At 50.4% G+C, this 22,209-nt stretch overlaps 1 protein-coding gene across 2 annotated transcripts in view; it reads right to left on the bottom strand.

The window, feature by feature from the left end:
- HEATR5A (HEAT repeat containing 5A) overlaps positions 1 to 22,209 on the bottom strand; it is a 314,530-nt gene that overhangs the window by 116,689 nt on the left and 175,632 nt on the right. For both annotated transcript variants that reach the window (XM_078659395.1, XM_078659394.1), the window contains exons 24-25: positions 8,032 to 8,271; positions 6,829 to 7,010 (exon numbers count right to left, since the gene is read on the bottom strand). In XM_078659395.1, the coding sequence (XP_078515521.1) occupies positions 6,829 to 7,010; positions 8,032 to 8,271 (422 nt within the window). The remainder of the gene's footprint in view (positions 1 to 6,828; positions 7,011 to 8,031; positions 8,272 to 22,209) is intronic.

The raw sequence follows: 22,209 nt of genomic DNA, 5'->3' as shown, positions 1-22,209 counted from the left end.
TTAGCCAGTCGTCCAGGTAAGGGAAGACGTGAATGTGTTGTCGTCTTAAATGGGCTGCGACTACTGCCAGACACTTGGTGAAGACTCTGGGTGCTGTAGTTATCCCAAATGGGAGAACTTTGATTTGGTAATGTTGTCCGTCCACCACGAATCTGAGATATATTCTGAGCCGGGTGGATAGGAATATGGAAATAGGCGTCCTTTAAATCTAGGGTGGATATAAAGTCGCCTTGCTGAAGCAATGGGAGCACCTGTGGGAGGGTGACCATGTGGAAGTGGTCTGACTGAATATAGAGATTTAGCTGTCTGAGGTCTAGTTTAGGACTGAGAGTGACGTCCTTTTTTGGAATTAAGTAATACAGGAAGTACACTCCGGTCCCCTGATGATGTAATGGGACTGGTTCTATCGCGTGTTTCTGTAACAGAAAGAGAACCTCGTTTTAAGAGGGAGAGATGTTCTGGAGAAATTGCACGTTCTATAGGAAGAATAGTTGGGGGAGGGCAGGTAAGTACCAGGCAGTAACCATACTGGATCATTTGTATTACCCACTTGTCTGAGGTGATTGAGTTCCAGACAGGTAGGAACTGTGACAGACGTCCCCCGACAGGAGTGGAATGATCGGGGGGTAGCTGAGGGAAGTCACTGTTAACAGGGGAAGTGTGGGTGGAGTTACCTCTGCCTCTTCCCTCATTATTATTTCTTCTGTAGCCTCCTCGAAAATAACCTCTGGAGGAGGTAGATTGGTTGTTCCCCTTATAAGAGGAGGCGGGATTCTCTGTAGACACTGTTTTTGAGCCACCCCTGTAAAAGGAGCTGCGAAAGGAACCGCTGCTAGAAGGTAATCGTAAGGCCCCCATGGACTTTGCAGTTTCCGTGTCTTTCTTCCTCTTTTCTAGGGAAGTATCGACAGCTGGCCAGAAAAGATGCTACTTATCAAAAGGCTGATCAAGTATGGAGGACTATACTGTAGGAAGGTGGATATCTGACTATGGTTGACCCCAACTTTTTGCCTGGTGTTTTGCTGGTTTTTCGATTTAGTTGACCTGGGGCCCTGCTATTCAGGACCCCAGGCCCACTGCTCTCTCTGTAAAATGGATTCCATGTACCCTAGGTACATACCAATTGGATACTGAGTCACCTTATCAGCCCCTGTACAGTGTACCTTAGGTATCCATGGCATAGGTGTACCCAGGGCCTACCAGGGGCTGCAGCATGTATTATGCCACCCCTGGCTGGCCATCCAAAACAGACACAACTGGCTGCACGACAGCTGGGGCAAGGTGGTGTAATCACCCTTTGCTTTAGATATAGTTCCCTATATCTAAACCTAAAATGGACACATATATTCCTATCAGTCACTCCTATGGAAGGCCTTATCAGTCCTGAAGGCAGAGTGCTTGGAATTATGTGAGATGGTGCTCTGGCATGAGCTGAGCCCGTTTGCAGCTTGCGGAACCAAGTCCTAATAGCTGTTCCATGCTAACGCTATACCATATACTCTTAAGTGCATTATAATCCTCGCGGTTAAATGCTAACTTTGGCATAGCATTATCAAAACATGTCGAGTAAGGTGTCATACGAATTGGAATACTAACCCCTCGCCAATTCTGGCGACGGGGTTAGCATTCCACCCTTCTAGAGGGACACGACATGTATGTAACTGTGAACCCCGGTTAAAGCTAACTCGAGCCTCAGCATCACAAAATGGATGCTGCCACCACAGACACAAGTCTGACCTCCTGCTGCTGGGAGTCCTTCCAGCGAGGGAGGCCTGGACAAAGGGTTTCCTGTCAGGGGCGGTGCCAGCACCATCCCAGACAGGATTTTGTGTATCCCAGGTAGGCAGGGATGAGAGGAAGGTGACTGCAAGTGGCACCCCGGTGCTCACTGTGCATATGCCGGCTCAAACCAGTTCCAGGGGCACACCAGCCCCGCAGCTGGGGGGAGACCGGACAAAGGAGAGGGGTGTAACCACCCCCCTCCTGGTCCCACCCATGGGCAGGACCTAGTCGCGTGCCAGCCCCTTTTTTTAGAATAAAGGTAGGAGCGGGCACCCTTCCCAAATTGGATAATCTTGAAACATGAACTACTTTCCACGAAAGGAACTCTTGTCACTCTCTGAAGACTCCCCCTTGTGGCTAAGGAGTAGCCACCCTGCACCAGCAGGCACCATCTAAGCGCTTGCGGTTTGCTGCACGTCCATCCTCCGGATCAAGACTGACCAGCTCGAGGAGACCCGGTTTCCCTGCCATCTCTGACCTCTACCTGCATCATCAGCCCAGCTGAGATTCGTGGGTGCGACGAGACCCGTGGGACCGGCTATCTTCAAGACCTGCACGACGCTTAACCAGCACGACCGCCGAGGGATCCTCGAGTGAGTGCACTGGGGTTTGAGAAGCCCCAACCCTGAGCAGCTCCAGCACCGAAGTCCATCCCCCCAGCATCCACGAGATCTGCGTGGGGCCCTTCTGCTTCCTCGCTGCTTGCCACGTTGTCCGGTCACTTGCCCGACGGCTAGTGACCCTCCTGACGACGTACCACGACGATTTCACTGCTGGTCTAGGTCCCCTAGACTGGCCCTTGCTTCTTGTCCAACAAGAAGTACCCTGGACCCTCCTGGTCCACTCCAGACGCCATCTTGACTCCACCGCGTGGGCTTGCCTTTGCCAAGGCTTGTTGCTCCAATCTTGGATCCAGCATCGCCGACAGCAGACACCATCGTGGGACAGCTCGCACCTCCAGCCTGGACGCCGACAACGCCTCCTGGCCCGTGTAGCTGCAGAGTCCAGCGTCGGCCACTCACCTGATCGCGGTGACTTCATCCGGTGCCATCCTGGTGCCCACACAATCACTGGCTAGTGATTGAGAACTGAGTCCCCTCTGCTTTCAGGTCGTCTCCTTCACTGATCCAGCCTTGGATCACCACGAACTTCTTCACTGGTCGCCTGCCAGCAACATCTTCTTTCAGGCTCCATAGACTACACCGAGGATTCCCGACGTCTTTTGAACCCTATGCAGCCGCAGCCCCTGGGCTAGGTAACTCGAGCATCTCGGTGCTCCAGCACAGGTTCACTATCCTAGTGTCCAGATCCTTTGTTGTTTTTAGTCTACATAGTCGGATTCGTCCGGAAACAGTAACTTTAGAATTGCTAGCATCCATAGACTTTGTCCCGCATCCCGCGTAAGAGTTCCCACTCTGCACCCGGGTTCCCTAGGCCTCCTGCTCCTAACCTGAGGGTTCAGTAAGGTAGTCCTAGCGGTCCTGAAGCCTCTGGATCGTGTTACTCACCTGCTAGTATTTCGCATTCCACTTTTAAAGTATATGGGTTTTCGTGCCCCTCGGGCATTTGTGTTATTTGTGCAACTTACAGTATTTTCTTAAGTGTTTTGTATTGTGCTTAGCTCCCTGACTCATAAAGAGTTCAGGGTAGACTTGTTATTAATAAATATCCTTTATTTTTATAACAACTTGTGTGGTGTCTTTTCACTTGGTGTTCAAGGGGTAAATGTGATGGTAAAACAGCTGGCTTAACACGCCCTCTAGAGTTTAGCCTAAAGACTGCTTTTGTCCACGCTACTAGGATAGCTGGTCTATCAGGTTGACTTACAACCAATCATCAATAAGGGTTGTTTGGAATGATACAGAGTGATCACTAGAATAGTGACCACTATATATCAGGCCAACTTCTCACATATACCTCCTGCTTGAATCCAGACATTCTAAGCCAAGCGTGTCTGCGCAATAGTCTGCTAGTGTTGATGGCACGAGATGCTGTGTCTGCCGCATCTAGTGCGCATTTGATTGAAGTGTTGGTAACGAGCTTCCCTTCTTGAATGAGGTCGTTAGCTTTGGTTTTATACTCATCTGGCAAATGTTGCATGAGTTTTTCCGACTCATTGTAGTGAGCCGTATCGTAGCGTGCTAAGAGAGTGAGCATCGGCAATACGCCAATGGTTCGCCGCCTGCCAAGCCACTCTTTTGCCTTAGGCATCAATGAGTTCAGAATCCTTATCAGGAGTTGGGCGTTGCCTGTGGCTTGAGAGTTCGCTCTCTTGCGGGCGTATGATACCACAAGAGAGTCTAAGGGCAACTGACCTTTTATATATACAGGGTCTGTAGGAGCTGGCTTGTATTTTTTATCTACTCTAGGTGTGAGTATTCTGGATCTAACGGGGTCTTTGAATACTTCATGTGTTTTAACATGCCCTTGAGCATTGGTAAGGTATTAGTAGACCTTTGTGAGTGGGTTAGTGTCTCAACAAGGAAATCCTCTTCTAGAGGGTCTGTCTGAAGCTCCACCCCGTGATATTGAGCAGCCCTGTTGATAAGCTGAACATAGCTAGTGTTGTCATTAGGTGGAGATGGTCTGGAGGGATAGATGTCGGGATCTTTGTCTTGATCTGGTTCCCTATTATAATTCTCCCAGGGATCAGTGTCCTGTGATTGGCCTGATCTTGTGGCATATTCTGCTACTCATCCCCATTCCCATCATCTTCATCCTGTGGGTTAGGTGATAGTGGAGGTGGTGGTGGTGAATTTGATGGTGTAATGATTAAATTTGGGTTAGGTCCAGGCCTTGGCCGAAATCCTCTGCTTCCACAGAACCAGACAGGAGGCACACCCTTCTCCTACATCATGGCCAAGACCTTTAATGAACTTCCCCTCCGCATCAGATGAAGCCCCACACTGAAAGCATTCAGGAAGAGCCATAAGACCTGACTTTTCAAATGACCAAAGCTGCACAAATCCCCCCACACACTCCCCCAGCACCTGGAGACCCTCACAGGTAAATAGTGTGCTCTATACATCCCTGATTGATTGATAGGCCACCAAAGGGTGTGTTTGAGTGTTATAACAGGCCCTGCCATTGGTTTGGCTTTCTGTAACTCTTGAGGGTAGTGAAATGAGCAGTGCTGCCTTTTTTAATATACACAGAATCTCTGAGATTTGCTTGGTTTGGCTTCACCTCAGAGCTACTTTGAGGGTGCTAGTGAGCTACCAGTAGCTCCCGAGCTACTGGTTGGAGACCCCTGGGTTAGTAGGAGGAGAGAGGTATATAAGGGGGAGAAGGGTTAGTACCCTGTCCTTTTTCTTCAGAGGTATAGGGCAATCCTCTGAGAGATCCAGCTTCCATTTTTTAGGAAGACTGGCCAGGAGGTGTCCAGTTTTAGGGTCAATACTTAGTCTCTTTTGTTTTGGATCCAAAGGTGGGTCTTCAGACCGAGGCTCTTTAGATGGAGTATCTTTTTCTTTAGGAGTTGATTTCGGCATTGAAGATTTGGGCTGAGAGTCTTTGGGCGTCAAATGTTTGGAATCAGAGTGCTTGGTTTTAGCCAGTTTGGGCTCTGAAGCTTTTGCAATGGGAGGTTTTGGCTCCGAACTTTTCGGCGCAGACGATCTTGGCTCCGAGCCTTCAGTTGTCCAGGATTTCAGCTCTGAAGCTTTCGGTTTAGGGGATTTCGACTCCGAAGCTTTAGGTTGTGAAGATTTCGGCTCCGAATCTTTAGATTTGGAGGATTTCGGCTCCGAGGCATTCGGTGTCAAAGGTGTCTTCGGGGCCGGCAGCGTGGAGACTGGCAAGTGCTTCGTCTTATGTTTCGGTGCCGAGGGTGTTAGTTCGTCACCGGAATGGGGCAGGCTCGAGCCCGAGGCGGAAGGCTTGTGTTTGTGTTTCTAAGCCGGCTGGAGGGCGGGGCATCGGAAATTTTTCACGGTGCCAACCTCAGCCCGAGGGCGAAGGTAATACCGGAGCCTTAGATTTTGATTGAGTGGGCACATGGGGATCTCACGGGACGTTGACCCGGAGTGATGTTCAGTTCTTCTGCTATGTCACAGTCTGCTTCGGACACCATTTCTTGATCCTCAGCTTCTGCAGCTGGACGATAGAAGTCTGAATCTTCTCCGAAGATGTCTGGTATGGAGCCGCTCCAGCGTTGCATCTCATGGCGTCGAGCCAGACTATCACTAATGGTCTTCTTCGATCAGAACGATCAACATGCTTCACAGTCCTTTTCTTCGTGTTCCGGGGTAAGCAGAGGTTGCAAACCTCGTGCAAGTCAGTGAGTGGAAATTTAGCATGACACCTGGGACATAGCTTAAATGGAGTCTGTTACATCGACTGCTGGCATGGTCGGCACGGGTAGGCCCGACGGACTGCCCCGAAATTCCCGATCGAAGTTTTCTCAGTTTAAACAAAACGCGTAGAATGGGAAACCGTGATCTAAAGACAATACCGTCGAGGGTAGAGGATTGTGCGTCGAAAGGGGTTCGAGAACGATACAGAACCAGAGCGCAGCAATACACATCCGAACCTGATGGGGGAAAAAACCTATCTGGGGATGGAGTTGATGCCCATGCGCACTATCACCTAAAGGAGGAGTCACCTACCTCGTGACTGCAAAGACTTCTTCGAACAAAGACAAAGTGCAAACATCCGGACCCAACACTAGATGACGATCTATGCTACAGCATATGATCTACAGTTCAACAAACTAATAGTTACCTACAACTGAATTATGACGGCAAGTACAACTTCACTGTGTTTCACCCTTAGCATTTGTAGGAGGCACTACTCCAACGCACGGTGTAAACATTTCTATAGTTGGTGAGCGGCCCATCTCTTGGTGTCAGTGTTTCAAGGTCAGTACATAATGGCCAATAAGAGATACTACTTACAGTATTTGTTTCTTATTTGCGACTGCTCAGGTCGCATTGTAAGTCAGTTGTGATAGTGTGAGGGGAGTGGAGTACCGGGGCTCCCGCTACCATCCCCACCTGTACCTGGCAGCACCTTAGTAGTCACCCTTTGACAGAAGAGGATGCTCACATTGGCTTGATATTGCTCCAGAATGACGTGGCCTGGAAACTCTGGCTCAGGGACACTTGCAAACCTTCGTATGACCACAAGCAGGGTCTGCAGGCCCGAAAGGCGCAGCTGGTCACTATGGTCTGTGGCAGCCATGAAAGCCATGCGTATCAGATCCAGGAGGTGCAGGACCAGGAAGTCATCTAAGAAAGACAAAAACATCAAGTCAAAGGAAAGGAAGCAGAACAAGGACAACAACATGCACCAAGGCAGGAGGCACCGCCATTACCGAGCGAACAGGCAGTAGTGTCAATATAGGCATCATTATGGGCAGGCAAGAGATGCTAGAGAAATAATAGACAGTACTGAGAACAGGCCCCATGCACAGTAAAAAAGACACTTCAAATTGACTTCTTTTTAATCGATTCTTAAGTAGGCCGAAAGATTCAGAAGAAGGTACTTAATTTTATGGCAAGAACGGTGGCTTGTATTATGTATTGACCTCCTCAATGCTAGCCCTTCTTAGGGTAGGTAAGTATCTCAGCCATCTTTGTGATCGTGATCACACCGTTTGCATCCCCTTAGAGGGCACAAAAAATAGTAATTTGTGCTAACCGCAGTAAGAACCACTATATAACCAATTATTAAAAGATCAAACAAAACAAAATTACATTTGGAAGTAGCAGTGGGTGCCGAAGCTCAAGATCAAGGTGTGTTTTTACCAAGAAGTGCAGGGCCAGTTTAAGAATAAAAGGGAGCTGCAGATGGGATTGAGGAAGGGGTCCCATGTTACAGAGCATTGGTGTGCGCTGCAAGTTAGGTTCACTAATAAAGCTGCATCTTCAACTCCTGAGGTAGCAAAATGTGTGGCAGGTCAGGATGGAGATGCAGTGAGAAAAGTACTGGAATACCTCAGTGAAACAGCAGGCTAGGAATCATGTACACTGACTGAGCTGTGTGCTTCCACTCCTAGAAAGACAGAGTGCTGCAGTGGGGTACTTGTGTTTCATTAAGAGGAACAGAAGGTGCAGTGGTCAGTGTTTAGGTGAACTGCCCCCTGTTCATGGTAGAACAAAATGAGAATGTATTTGGAGTATTCAGTACTTTGAGACGGGTATCAAGGATCAGCTGCCGGCCAGAATATTTCATCTCACCACCACACCCCTCCCTCTCTCTATATCTCATCATTAACCCCAGGGGTGAATTTTTTCTGTGGTCACCTACTCAATGGTTCCTTCTGCTTCATCGCCTGAGCTTTTGCAATGTCAAAATGTGTATGACCGGCGCTCTCGCACAGTGCCACGATGCGGCAGACGCACTCAGCAGCAAAGACTCTGGTACGCCAACGAGGGTTCACGAAGGGATGGGACTTCTCATCCTTCCTGGAGGTCAGCACAGAGCCATCATCCCCCCGGTCGCCTTCCTCTTCCTGGGTGGTGTCCACTGAGGAGGCAGCTGCGAAATCTGCAGTTGGAAAGTAAAACAAGCATTTACAATGCAATGGTTTCGCCTTTGGAAAAGTTAGAGCTATTGGCATTGCTCATGACATTTCTTTTTTTTTTTTTACTTATAAATAAATGGCATTGTTATTTACATTGCCAACAGCTCTGAGAGAGAAACATTGAACATAGGGGAGTGGAAATTTTGTGGGGATCACACTGGGGACAGAAGAAAAGAGCTGATAATGAATGTTACTTACCAGTATGCATCTGTTCTTGGCATGTAGGGCTGCTGACATTCATATCTATAGCATAGACCGCTGCCTAGTGTTGGGTCCGGATGATTGCACATTGTTGTCCTGGAAGAGTCTTCGAAGTATCACGAGATAGGTGGCTCCTCCCCTGGACTACAGTGCGCATGGGCATCGACTCCATCCTCGGATTGTTTTTAGCCATTGTGGCAAAGATGGAGTGTAACAGTGTAAGCGATGGCCATGCTAAGAGATAGTGTAGAAGAGTCTACAGCCGCTACAGGCGCCGGGGAGGAGGGCGGGCGATATGAATGTCAGCAGCCCTACATGCCAAGAACAGATGCATACTGGTAAGTAGCATATTCAGTTCGAGGCATGTGGGCTGCTGAATTCATATCTATAGCATAGAATACATAGCAGTCCCTCCATTAACGGCGGCCGCCTGTGCCAGCTGCAGAAGTCTGAAATAGTGTCTTAAGAACAGCCTGCCCTACAGCTGCCTGCTGTTTGGAGTGCACATCTACACAGTAATGTTTAGTAAATGTATGTGGTGTAGACCATGTGGCTGCTCTACAAATATCTTCCAAAGGGATATTACCAAGGAAAGCCATAGAGGCCCCCAACTTGCGGGTGGAGTGGGCTCTGGGAGGGACCGTTAAAGTGCGCTTAGCCTTGTGATAGCAAATCTGAATACACTTAACGATCCACCTGGCTATACCTGCTTTGGAAATGGGGTTGCCTTTGTGCTGGGCTGAAAAGGCAACAAAGAGTTGTTGTGTCTTCCTAAACGATTTGGTATTATCGATGTAGTACATCAAAGCTCGTTTGACATCAAGAGTGTGGAGCATTCTTTCGGCTACTGTCTCTGGGTTTTGAAAGAACGCGGGCAGTTCAATGGTCTGATTGACATGGAAATGCGAAACCACTTTAGGAAGAAATTTAGGGTTAGTGCGCAGCACCACCCTGTTTGAGTGAATCTGAATGAATGGCTCTTGTACAGTGAGCGCTTGCAGCTCACTAACACGTCGTAGAGACGTAATGGCAATGAGAAAAGCCACTTTCCACGTTAAGAACTGAATCTCACATGAATGAAGAGGCTCAAAAGGTGGGCCCATCAACCTAGTGAGGACCACATTGAGGTTCCATACAGGAGCTGGCGGGGTCCTTGGAGGGATGACCCGCTTTAGTCCTTCTAGGAAGGCTTTAATGGCAGGCACTCTGAAAACAGAGAGATGCTGCCTGTTTTGGAGATAGGCCGCTATGGCGGACAAGTGGATCCGAATGGAAGCATATGCTAGATTGCATTTGTAAAGATGTAACAGATAACATATGATATTGGGAATGGATGCATCTAGCGGGTTGATGTGGTGTTCAGTACAGTAAACGACAAACCGCTTCCACTTCGCTGCATAGCAGGCTCTAGTGGTGGGCTTTCTTGCCTCCCGAATGATATCCATGCATTCTGGAGGCAAGTCAAGGTAGCCAAACTCTAAGACCTCAGGAGCTAGATCGCCAGATTGAGCTGTTGCGGATCTGGATGCTGAATGTCGCCATGGTTCTGCGTCAAAACCCAGGGTGTGAGGTGCAGCCTTTGATGCGGTACCACGGAGAGTTCTAGAAACGTGGTGTACCATGGTTGGCGTGCCCACGTTGGAGCAACCAGGATGAGTGTCATTGAGTGTTGCTTTAGCTTTCTTGCCACCAGCGGTATGAGAGGTGCTGGGGGAAAAGCGTACGCAAATCTGCCTGACCACTTCATCCATATCGAATTGCCCTGCGATTGTGGGTGAGGGAACCTGGCGGCAAAGCTTTGGCATTTTGCGTTTTCCCTTGTGGCGAACAGGTCTATCTCTGGATGACCCCACTGCTGGAAGTACGGGCGGAGTACTGATGGATGTAGCTCCCACTCATGCATTTGGTGGCTGTACCTGCTGAGCAGGTCCGCCATCTGATTGTCCTTGCCCGGGAGGTGTTCTGCCATGAGGAAGATGTTCCTTTGAATGGCCCACTTCCACATGCTCTGAGCCAGATGAGACAACTGTGGAGAGTGTGTACGTCCCTGCTTTTGGATGTAGTACATGGCCGTCATGTTGTCCGTCCAGGTCAACACGACCTTGTTGCACAGATGTACTTTGAATGCCTTCAGCGCCATGAAGATTGCCATCAGTTCTAGAAAGTTGATGTGCATCTTCCTTTGCTGCGTCGTCCATAGTCCCTGCACCGTGTAGTGGAGTACATGAGCTCCCCATCCCTGGAGAGATGCGTCCGTCGTCAGGATAATCTGTGGCACAGGCTCCTGGAACGGTCGGCCCTTGCAAAGGTTGTGTGGATTCCACCAATGCAGAGAGTTGTATGCCCGACCGGTCACCAACACTAGGTCGTTTAACCGCCCTTGAGCCCGAGTCCACTGATGCGCCAAGCATTCTTGGAGCGGACGCATATGTAACCTCGCGTGCGGGACTATGAAGATGCAGGAGGCCATCATGCCTATCAACTGCATGAACACTCTCGCTGGAAGGGAGTGTTGCGGTCTGAACTTTTGGATTAGCGACTGGATGTTGTCGATCCTCACTGAATTTGGCTGAGCCGTGGCCGCCAGTGTATCTATCGTCGCGCCCAGATACCGCCGCACATGGGCCGGCTGAAGGTGCGACTTCGGATAGTTCAGTGAGAAGCCCAGACCGTGAAGGTGGTGAATGGTGTGGGACATGTTGGCGGCGCACTGCTGGGCTGACTTTGCTTGAACCAGCCAGTCGTCCAGGTAAGGGTAGACATGTACGTTCTGTCTCCTGAGGTGCGCAGCCACTGTCGCCAGACACTTCGTGAACACTCTGGGTGCCGTGGTCACTCCGAAAGGAAGGACCTTGAATTGATAATGCCGATTTTGAATGGTGAACCTGAGGTATTTTCTGTGTGATGGATGGAGTGGAATGTGGAAGTAAGCATCCTTGAGGTCCAAGGTTGCGAGGAAGTCCCCCTGATTGAGCAACGGAAGCACTTGCTGCAGCGTTAGCATGTGGAAGTGTTCGGAGAGAATATACTGGTTCAGGGGCCTGAGGTCCAGAATAGGTCTGAGGGACCCGTCCTTCTTTGGGATTAAGAAGTACAGGGAGTACACTCCCGTGCCTTCTTCCTCCACTGGCACGAGCTCTATTGCGCCTTTTTGCAGCATGACAAGAACCTCCTGCTGCAATAAGTGCAAATGCTCTGTGGACATAGGACGGTGTTTTGGTGGTATGTTGGGTGGAGTGGATGTGAGCTCCAAACAATAACCGAACTGGATAAGTTTCCTGACCCACCTGTCTGTGGTGATGGATTTCCAGACTGGCAGGAACTGCTGGAGTCTCCCCCCGACAGGAGTAGCATGGTCGGGGGGCAGTGACAGGGCGTCACTGTTTGTTGGAGGCGGAGGAACGGGAGTTGTTGTTGCCCCTGCCTCTGCCCTTGGTGCTGTTGCCCCGGTAACCTCCTCTATTCTGCTCGGTGTAAGAGGATTGCGCCCCACCTTTATTGAGTTGTGTTTGCTGGGACATCTGGCCTCTGGTAACACCCCTATTGCCTGAGCGACGAAAAGTGCTCCCTCGAAACTGTTGGGACTGGAGAGCTCCCATGGACTTAGCAGTCTCTGTATCCTTCTTTATTTTTTCCAGGGTGGTGTCCACCTCAGGACCAAATAATCTGTCTGGGTTTACCGGCTGATTGAGGATGGTAGTTTGTATTTCCGGCTTAAACCCGGAGATTCTGAGCCATACCGGACGTCTCAACATCACACTCGTGTTAATTGCCCTGGCTGCAGTGTCCGCAACGTCTAGTGCACACTTGATGGAAGCGTTGGAGATGAGCTTCCCTTCCTGGATAAGCATCTCCGCTGCCTCTTTATATTGGTCTGGTAGATGCTGCAACAGGGTCTCTAGTGTGTCGTAGTGTGCCCTGTCGTATCTAGCCAAGAGTGCCTGCGTGTTAGAGATACGCCAGGTATTGGCCGCCTGAGCTGCTACTCTCTTTCCTGATGCCTCCAGCACTTTTGACTCTGTCTGGGGGAGGAGCTTCACCAGTGGTCTGCGAGTTCGCCCGTTTGCGGGCATTAGAAACGACCAGAGAGTCCAATGGCAACTGGCCCTTGATGTAGGTAGGGCCGCCAGGTGCCGGTCTGTACTTTTTCTCAATTCTAGGGTTGACAACCCTGGACCGCGTGGGTTCCTTAAAAAATGTCCGCAGCATGTTTCAGGACCCCCTTTAACATTGGGAGAGTCTTTACAGTCTTTTCAGCTGTTGAAAAAGTGTCAAAGAGGAAGTCCACCTCAACAGGGTCAGCATGCAGCTCCAAGTCGTGGTTTTTCGCTGCCCTCTCAATTAAGGCATTAAATGCCGCAGAATCCTCAGTGGGAGAGTGGGAGAAGTTGGCCTGATATGCAGTGCTCACTATTCTAGTGATCACTATGTATCATTCCCAACAACCCTTATTGATGATTGGTTGTAAGTCAACCTGATAGACCAGCTATCCTAGTAGCATGGACACGAGCAGTCTTTAGGCTAAACTCTAGAGGGCGCGTTAAGCCAGCTGTTTTACCATCACATTTACCCCATGAACACCAAGTGAAAGGACACCACACAAGTTGTTATGAAAATAAAGTATATTTATTTATAACACAACAACCCTGGACTCTTTATGAGGACAGGGTACTAAGCACACAACAAAACTCTTAAAGAAATACTGAAAGTCGCACAATTTACACAAATGCCTGAGGGGCACGAAAAACCATATACTACAAAAGTGGAATGCGAAATACTAGCAGGTAAGTAACTAATCTCAGAGGCTTTGGGATCGCTAGGACTGTACTACTGAACCTTTAGATTACTAGCAGGAGGCCTAGGGGGATCGGGTGCAGAGTGTGCACTCTCACGCGGGATGCGGAACAAAGTCTATGGATGCTAGATTTCGTAAAGTTAGTGTTATCGGACGAATCCAAATAGGTAGAGCTGAAACGAAAAAGGATCTGGACACTTAGATAGTTAAGCTATGCTGGAGCACCGAAATGCTCAGGTTACCTAGCCCAGGGGCTGCGGCTGCATAGGTCTGAAAAGACGTCGGGAATCCTCGTTGCAGTCTATGGAGCCTGAAAGAAGAAGTTGCTGGCAGGCGACCAGTGAAGAGATTCGGAGGTATCCAAGCCTGGATCGGGGAAGAAGGAGACCTGTAAGCAGAGGGGACCAAGTTCTGAATCACTAGCCAGTGATTAGGTGGGCACCAGGATGGCACCGGACGAAGTCACCTCGACCAGGTGAGTGGGCGACGCTGGGCTCTGCAGTCTCTCGGACCAGGAGGCGTTGTCGGCGACCAGGATGGAGGTGCGAGCTGTCCCACGGAGGTATCTGCTGTCGATGTCGCTGGACCCAGGATTGGGGCAACAACTCTTGGCAAATGCAAGCCCACGCGGTGGACTCAAAATGGCGTCTGGAGTGGACCAGGAGGGTCCGGGGTGCTCCTCTGTTGGAGGGGAGCAAGGGCCAGTCTGGAGCAACCAGACCAGCAGTGTTGTCGTCGTGGTTCGTCGTCGGGAGGGTCACTAGCCAACGGGCAAGTGACCTGGACAACGCGGTGAGCAGCAAAGAGCAGAAGGGCCCCACGCAGATCTCGTGGATGCTGGGGGGCTGGATTTTGGTGCTGGAGCTGCTCAGGGTTAGGGCTTCTCAACCCCTAAAGCACTCACTCGAGGATCCCTCGGCGGTCGTGCTGGGCAAGCGTCGTGCAGTCCTGAAGATGGCCGGTCCCTCGAGGTCTCGTCACACCCACGAATCTCAGCTGGGCTGATGATGCAGGTAGAGGTCAGAGGTGCCAGGGAAGCCGGTTCTTGTCGAGCTGGGCAGTCTTGATCCGGAGGAGAGACTTACAGCAAACCGCGATGCTTGGATGGTGCCTGCTGCTGCAGGGTGACTACTCCTTAGTCACAAGGGAGAATCTTGAGAAGAGTCTTGAGTTCCTTTCGTGGAAAGTAGTTTCAGGATTCAAAGATGATCTAGTTTGGAAGGGGGCCTGCTCTTACCTTTATCCTGAGAAAGGGGGCTGGCACGCGACTAAGTCCTGCCCTATGGGTGGGACTAGGAGGGGGGTGGTTACACCCCTCTCCTTTGTCCGGTCTCTCCTTAGCTCAGGGGCTGGTGTGCCCCCAGAACTGGTTTGAGCCGGCCTATGCACAGTGAGCACCGGGGTGCCACTTGCAGTCACCTTCCTCTAAAGCCCTGCCTACCTGGGAAACACAAAATCCTGTCTGGGATGGTGCTGGCACCGCCCCTGACAGGAAACCCTTTGTCCATGCCTCTGTTGCTGGAAGGACTCCCAGCAGCAGGAGGGCAGACCTGTGTCTCGGTGGCAGCATCCATCTTGTGGAGCTGAGGCTTGAGTTAGCTTTAACCGGGGTTACAGCTACATACATGTCGTGTCCCTCTAGAAGGGTGGAATGCTAACCCCGTCGCCAGAATTGTCGAGGGGTTAGTATTCCAATTCGTATGACACCTTACTCGACATGTTTTGATAATGTTATACCAAAGTTAGCATTTGACCACGAGGTACATAATGCACTTAAGAGTATATGGTATAGCGTTATCATGGAACAGCTATTAGGACTTGGTTCCGCAAGCTGCAAACGGGCTCAGCTCATGCTAGAGCACCATTTCACATTATTCCAAGCACTCTGCCTTCAGGATTGATAAGGCCTGCCATAGGAGTGACTGATAGGAACATATGTGTCCATTTTAGGGTTAGATATAGGTATACTATATCTAAAGCAAAGGGTGCTTACACCACCTTGCCCCAGCTGTCAAGCAGCCAGTTGTGTCAGTTTTGGATGGTCAGCCAGGGGTGGCATAATACATGCTTCAGCCCCTGGTAGGCCCTGGATACCTAAGGTATACTGTACAGGGACTGATAAGGTGACTCAGTATCCAATCAGATATGTACCTAGGGTACATGGAATCCATTTTAACAGAGAGAGCAGTGGGCCTGGGGTCCTGAATGGCAGGGCCCCAGGTCAACTAAGTCAGAAAACCAGCAAAACACCAGGCAAAAAGTTGGGGGCAACCATAGTCAGGGATCTACCTTCCTACATAACCCCCCCCCCCCCAAACGAAAGGAGATAAGGCTATCCTTGGCCAGGTAAGCCTATATTGCCTAAATGGCCATATAAGGAAGTACCAGCACTGGCATGGTTACCCCCTATCTCATGGTCCACTAAGCAATCCCTCACCCTAAGGGTGTCTGAGGGTCTCCACCATAGGGAATCTCTACCTGTGGTGTGTTTTGGCAAAGTAAAAGGCTGGTGCTGGGATGGAGTACTGAAGTGAGACTCCACTAATGTTGGGCTCAACTTCCTCCAATCACCATCTACCATGTGTGCCTTTCTTTCCAGGACTGAGTTGCTGTAAGCTCTCAGTGTCAACCTCTGGCTACCTAAAGCTGGAGGCTGGGTCCCTCTGTTTGGCTTACTGGAGGGACAGGTCAGGTCTGGGGCCCTCAGGTCCCAAGTTTGGCTGTGCCCAACAGTGTCCATCTGGGGGAGGTCCCTAGCTAATTTTAAGGGGGATCCCTCAGGAGTTTGTTTTATTTTCACTTGGCTAGGGCTACTAGCTTCAGTGCCCTTAATCTGCTGATTGGGGAATTTTTTTGGACAGGGGGCCCTTTGGGGTCCAACACTGGCCTCCCTGACCTCTACAGCCCTGGGCTGACTGAGGCAGGGTAGAGAGGGGCAGGTTACCTGCTCCAGACTGGGTCCCACCTTGGAAGGGTCCACCGACATCAGGGGTTCTGCCAGGCTAGGCCTGACTACCTCTGGGGCAGTTTCTTCACAAGGGGTCAGATCAGTTCCCTGAGGAGGCTGATCCTTTCCTAAAGTCTGGTGGGAGGGAGATTTCTCTTCCTCCTCAATGCTCTCTGTCTGAGTGGAGTGATCCATAGTTTCAGGCTTCACAACACTATTATCTGTCTGAGTTTGAGCTGTGGCCATCACAACTCTCCCAACCTTTTCAGGAGGGGACTCGGTTTGGGTATGGGCTGTTACCATCACAGCCTTGCCAACCTGTTCTGGGAAGGAAGTTGTCTGAGATTGGGCTGTGACTGGCACAGCCCTCCTGACCTGTTCAGGGAGGACATCTTGGACTGGGGCTGTGGCTATCACTGCCCCACTAACCTTATCATGGAGGTTTACCATTTTGGAATGGGTTTCTTGCTCTACCTCAGCCCAGGCTGAGATCTCTAAATCATTCCCCAGTAGGCAATCTACAGGCAAGTTTGATGACACTGCCACTCTCTTGGGGCCAGTGACACCTCCCCAGCTGAGATTTACCACTGCCATGGGATGATCTCTCTGCACTCCATCAATATTGGTCACCTGGTATGTGGCTCCAGGTAAAAGTTGCCTTGAGGGGACTAGGCTCTCAGTCACCATGGTGATGCTAGCCCCTGTATCTCTATAGGCCTCAACTTTTATACCATTGATGAGGGGCTCTTGTCTGTACTTGCTCAAAGTGTTGGGACAAGTAGTGAAGTTGGCAAACCCCATGCCATTTTCACAGACAAGAGTATCTAAGTCAGGGGACCTGGTTAGGCCAGAGTCCCCAGGAACTCCCAAAGTAAATGCACCCAAATTCTTGGGGGCACTCCCACCACCTGGGGGATTACTACTAGTAGTAACAGGAGGCTTGGAAGTGTTACTTGGGGGTATGTTCTCCTTATTGTCGTTGGCCTTTGGGCAACTGCTATCAGTTTTGTAATGGCCTACCTGTTTGCAGGTATGACAATAAGGTTTCTTTTGGGTATTGGAAGGAGTCTGGGACCCACCCTTGTCAGAGGATTTTTGGGGCCCTGATGTGGTTTGATCTGTAGATTTATTCCCACCCTTCTCTTGAGGCTTGGTTGATTCCTTCTTCTGGTCACCACCTTGGTTCTTAGGCCTAATCCTGGTTCTGACCCATTTGTCTGCCCTCTTACCCAATTCCTGTGGAGAGGTCAGATCAGAGTCTACCAGGTGCTGGTGTAATAACTGGTTCTGACAATTATTTAAGACTTGCTCTCTCATAATAAGATTATACAATCCTGTGAAGTCAGTAACTTTACTACCCAGTAGCCAGCCTTCCAAAGCCTTAGTGGCACAATCAACAAAGTCAGCCCAATCCTGAGACTGAGTTTTCTGGGTGTCCCTGAACAGCAACCTGTACTGCTCAGTGGTTAGGCCAAACCCATCAACCAGTGTATTCTTCAGGACTTGGTAATTGTTAGCATCCTCAACTCTAGTAGTGAGGAGCTTATCTCTACCTTTGCCTTCAAAGGAGAGCCACAGTATAGCTGCCCACTGACTTTGGGGGATGCACTGGACAGTGCAGGCCCCCTCCAAAGCAGCCATCCATTTGTGGATGTCATCCCCTTGTTTAAAGGGGGGCACTATCTTACTCAGGTGTTTAGTATCTAAACTCCTTTCTTTGTCTCTAGGGAGATTGCTGCCACCAGTGGGAACTGTCCCACTCATCTGCTGCTCTCAGGCAAGCTTCTCTTTGGCCAGGGCAAGTTCTTCCCTTTCAATCCTTAGATTAGCCTGTTTCATCCTTGCTTCATGTTCTCTTCTCTGAGGGGAAGTCAATCTCCTCTGGGGAGAAATCCTTCTCCTCTGAGAGGAGGCATTAGAGTGCAGAGATCTATTGGAGTCCCTAGAAGGAGATCTAGCTCTTCTAACTCCAAGGTTAGGCCTCATTAGGGTCAGTACTGGGGGTCCCCCAGATCCTTCCCTAAGTAGGTCTAAGTTGGCCCTAGTGAGTCTGCTGACTAGCTCAGGCCTGTTGTCTGCCTCACCCTCAGAGAGTTCCTCTTCTTCTTCCTCCTCAACTGCTTTGTCAGTGTCAAGGAGGTCTGGATCACCGCGGGTACCCTCTAAGGCTGGCATGTTCCCATCTGTATGAGAAGCTTTCCTAGCATCATATGTCTCTAAGAGACCTAACAGAAAGGGAGTGGTGGGGTTAGACCCCTGTTTCAGTTTCCTGGAGGTACACACTTGTCTCATCTCCTGGAAACTGAGAGCTGCATATCTTGAGATGACCTGTGGAGGGTCACTAGCCACTAGGGGAGTCTGAAGACTCTCCATGGGTAGACATGCTTCTAGTGTGGTGCAAGTGGTGCACTTACCTACACTATTTGTTTGCCTACTGATCCCTTGCTAAGAGTTTTAGTCAGGGTGTGCTAGGCCCTAAGGAACTACAACAGCTGGTTCAGTAGAACTCAGAGTATTCTAAGCTAAGTTATATGTACCTTGGTACTTATGTGATCTTTCAAATGATATTCTTAGGATACGTGTGGTAAAACAACAGCAAGCTCAAATCCCAACCGCTGCTCACCAATGTGAGAAGTTGGCCTGATATGCAGTGCTCACTATTCTAGTGATCACTATGTATCATTCCAAACAACCCTTATTGATGATTGGTTGTAAGTCAACCTGATAGACCAGCTATCCTAGTAGCATGGACAAGAGCAGTCTAAGGCTAGACTCCAGAGGGCGTGTTAAGCCAGCTGTTTTACCATCACATTTACCCCTTGAACACCAAGTGAAAGGACACCACACAAGTTGTTATGAAAATAAAGTATATTTATTTATAACACAACAACCCTGGACTCTTTATGAGGACAGGGTGCTAAGCACACAACAAAACTCTTAAAGAAATACTGAAAGTCGCACAATTTACACAAATGCCCGAGCGGCATGAAAAACCATATACTACAAAAGTGGAATGCGAAATACTAGCAGGTAAGTAACTAATCTCAGAGGCTTTGGGATCGCTAGGACTGTACTACTGAACCTTTAGATTACTAGCAGGAGGCCTAGGGGGATCGGGTGCAGAGTGTGCACTCTCACGCGGGATGCGGAACAAAGTCTATGGATGCTAGATTTCGTAAAGTTAGTGTTCTCGAACCCCAAAGCACTTACTCGAGGGTCTCTCGGTGGTCGTGCTGGGCAAGCGTCATGCAGTCTTGAAGATGGCCGGTCCCTCGAGGTCTCGTCACACCCACGAATCTCAGCTGGGCTGATGATGCAGGTAGAGGTCAGAGGTGCCAGGGAAGCCGGTTCTCGTCGAGCTGGGCAGTCTTGATCCGGAGGAGAGACTTACAGCAAACCGCGATGCTTGGATGGTGCCTGCTGCTGCAGGGTGACTACTCCTTAGTCACAAGGGAGAATCTTGAGAAGAGTCTTGAGTTCCTTTCGTGGAAAGTAGTTTCAGGATTCAAAGATGATCTAGTTTGGAAGGGGGCCTGCTCCTACCTTTATCCTGAGAAAGGGGGCTGGCACGCGACTACGTCCTGCCCTATGGGTGGGACTAGGAGGGGGGTGGTTACACCCCTCTCCTTTGTCCGGTCTCTCCCCAGCTCAGGGGCTGGTGTGCCCCCAGAACTGGTTTGAGCCGGCCTATGCACAGTGAGCACCAGGGTGCCACTTGCAGTCACCTTCCTCTAAAGCCCTGCCTACCTGGGATACACAAAATCCTGTCTGGGATGGTGCTGGCACCGCCCCTGACAGGAAACCCTTTGTCCATGCCTCCGTTGCTGGAAGGACTCCCAGCAGCAGGAGGGCAGACCTGTGTCTCGGTGGCAGCATCCATCTTGTGGAGCTGAGGCTATGTCTGACTTTAACCGGGGTTACAGCTACATACATGTCGTGTCCCTCTAGAAGGGTGGAATGCTAACCCCGTCGCCAGAATTGGCGAGGGGTTAGTATTCCAATTCGTATGACACCTTACTCGACATGTTTTGATAATGTTATACCAAAGTTAGCATTTGACCGCGAGGTACATAATGCACTTAAGAGTATATGGTATAGCGTTATCATGGAACAGCTATTAGGACTTGGTTCCGCAAGCTGCAAACGGGCTCAGCTCATGCCAGAGCACCATTTCACATTATTCCAAGCACTCTGCCTTCAGGATTGATAAGGCCTGCCATAGGAGTGACTGATAGGAACATATGTGTCCATTTTAGGGTTAGATATAGGTATACTATATCTAAAGCAAAGGGTGCTTACACCACCTTGCCCCAGCTGTCAAGCAGTCAGTTGTGTCAGTTTTGGATGGTCAGCCAGGGGTGGCATAATACATGCTTCAGCCCCTGGTAGGCCCTGGATACCTAAGGTATACTGTACAGGGACTGATAAGGTGACTCAGTATCCAATTGGATATGTACCTAGGGTACATGGAATCCATTTTAACAGAGAGAGCAGTGGGCCTGGGGTCCTGAATGGCAGGGCCCCAGGTCAACTAAGTCAGAAAACCAGCAAAACACCAGGCAAAAAGTTGGGGGCAACCATAGTCAGGGATCTACCTTCCTACAAAGAGGTCTTGACGTTGTAGGCATGAGGGCCATGGGCGGGTTGCTGATCCCCCTGGTCTCCCGCCTCTGCCCATGAGTCCTGATGTTCATCTGGATCTGTGTTGGCAGGAAAGTTGTACTCCTCGTCCTCATCCCCAGCATCCTCCACATCCAAATAAGTTGGTGAGGGTGTGGCAATTCTTGGAGTCCGAGGAACCAGTGGCTCGACCAAGACTGGTGAATCTGAAGCAGGCTTTTTGCGCTTTAGAGGAATAGTGTATGACTCCAAAGGCTGTGTCGCCGTAATTTTCCTCATGTAAAGTGTAAGCTTCCCGGTGTCGGCATCGATGAAAAGTTCCGACTGCTCCTCTACCAATGGCGGTCGATGCTTCAAGCCCCCAGCCGGGTGAGTAGGCTTCGACCCCGCAGAACCCTGCAAGTTCGCTTCGGGCACCGACCGTGGTGCGAAGGCCTTCGGTGCCACCTTTGGTGGCAGCGTGAAGAGGATGGGCGTCGAAGACTTTGACGTTGGGACAGATTGCTTCGGGGCGGAAGGTGTCCTTGGTTCTTCCGTTGAAGCCTTGTCCCTGATACGTTTCAGGGAGTCCGAGACCTGCTTCGCAAAGGAAGCGGACGGTTTCGTCGACCCGACAGACGACCTCGGTCCACTAACGTGTGAAGACTCGAGCGTCGATGGCTTGGTCTGTTCCAGCCGAGGCGTAGGAGCATCCTTCTTAGGGGCGCTACGCCCTCCTTCCGTGACAGCAGACGTCAACGCCGACTGCTTCGGATCGGCGGCCTGGGTAACCGGTTTCGGGGCCCCAGTCTTCGGCTCGATGCCCTTGCTGGACTTCGGCTCGACGCCCGTCTTGGACTTCGGCTCGACGCCCTTGCTTGACTCCGGCTCGACGCCCTTCTTGGACTTCGGCTCGACGCCCTTGACCAACTTCGGCTCGACGCCTTTGCCCGACTTCACTGGGTCGACAGCCTTTTTCGGCTTGGGTGGCCCCGACACCTCGGAAGACGAGGGCGCCGACAGGGGAGCTGACGTCTTCGGTTTCGATGGCGTTTCAACCACTTTCGTTTTTGTCGACACCGAAGGTTTCACTTTCGGTTTAGTTTTCGACAATGGCGGCTCCGCCGAAGTGTCCGTAGCCCGGCCTGGAGGCGGGGCCGTGGAACCTAGTAGAAGGTCTTGGGTAAGGCCGTGTGGCGATCCCTTGACCTGAGCCTTTGTAATTGTTCGAACGGGGCATAGCTCTTCCTCTGGGCTATCTTCCACGGCCCCATAGGCCTCATTGTCGTCTCCTACCTCGTCGACGACTTCTTCTACGTCTAGGCCTTCGACATCCGCGTCATAGTCGTAGTCGATTTC

Source organism: Lissotriton helveticus, chromosome 9 (assembly GCF_964261635.1).
Source record: "Lissotriton helveticus chromosome 9, aLisHel1.1, whole genome shotgun sequence".
Classification (NCBI taxonomy): Eukaryota; Metazoa; Chordata; class Amphibia; order Caudata; family Salamandridae; genus Lissotriton; species Lissotriton helveticus.
Note: the sequence above shows the minus strand (reverse complement) of the source record. Positions and strands in the feature narration are given on the sequence as shown.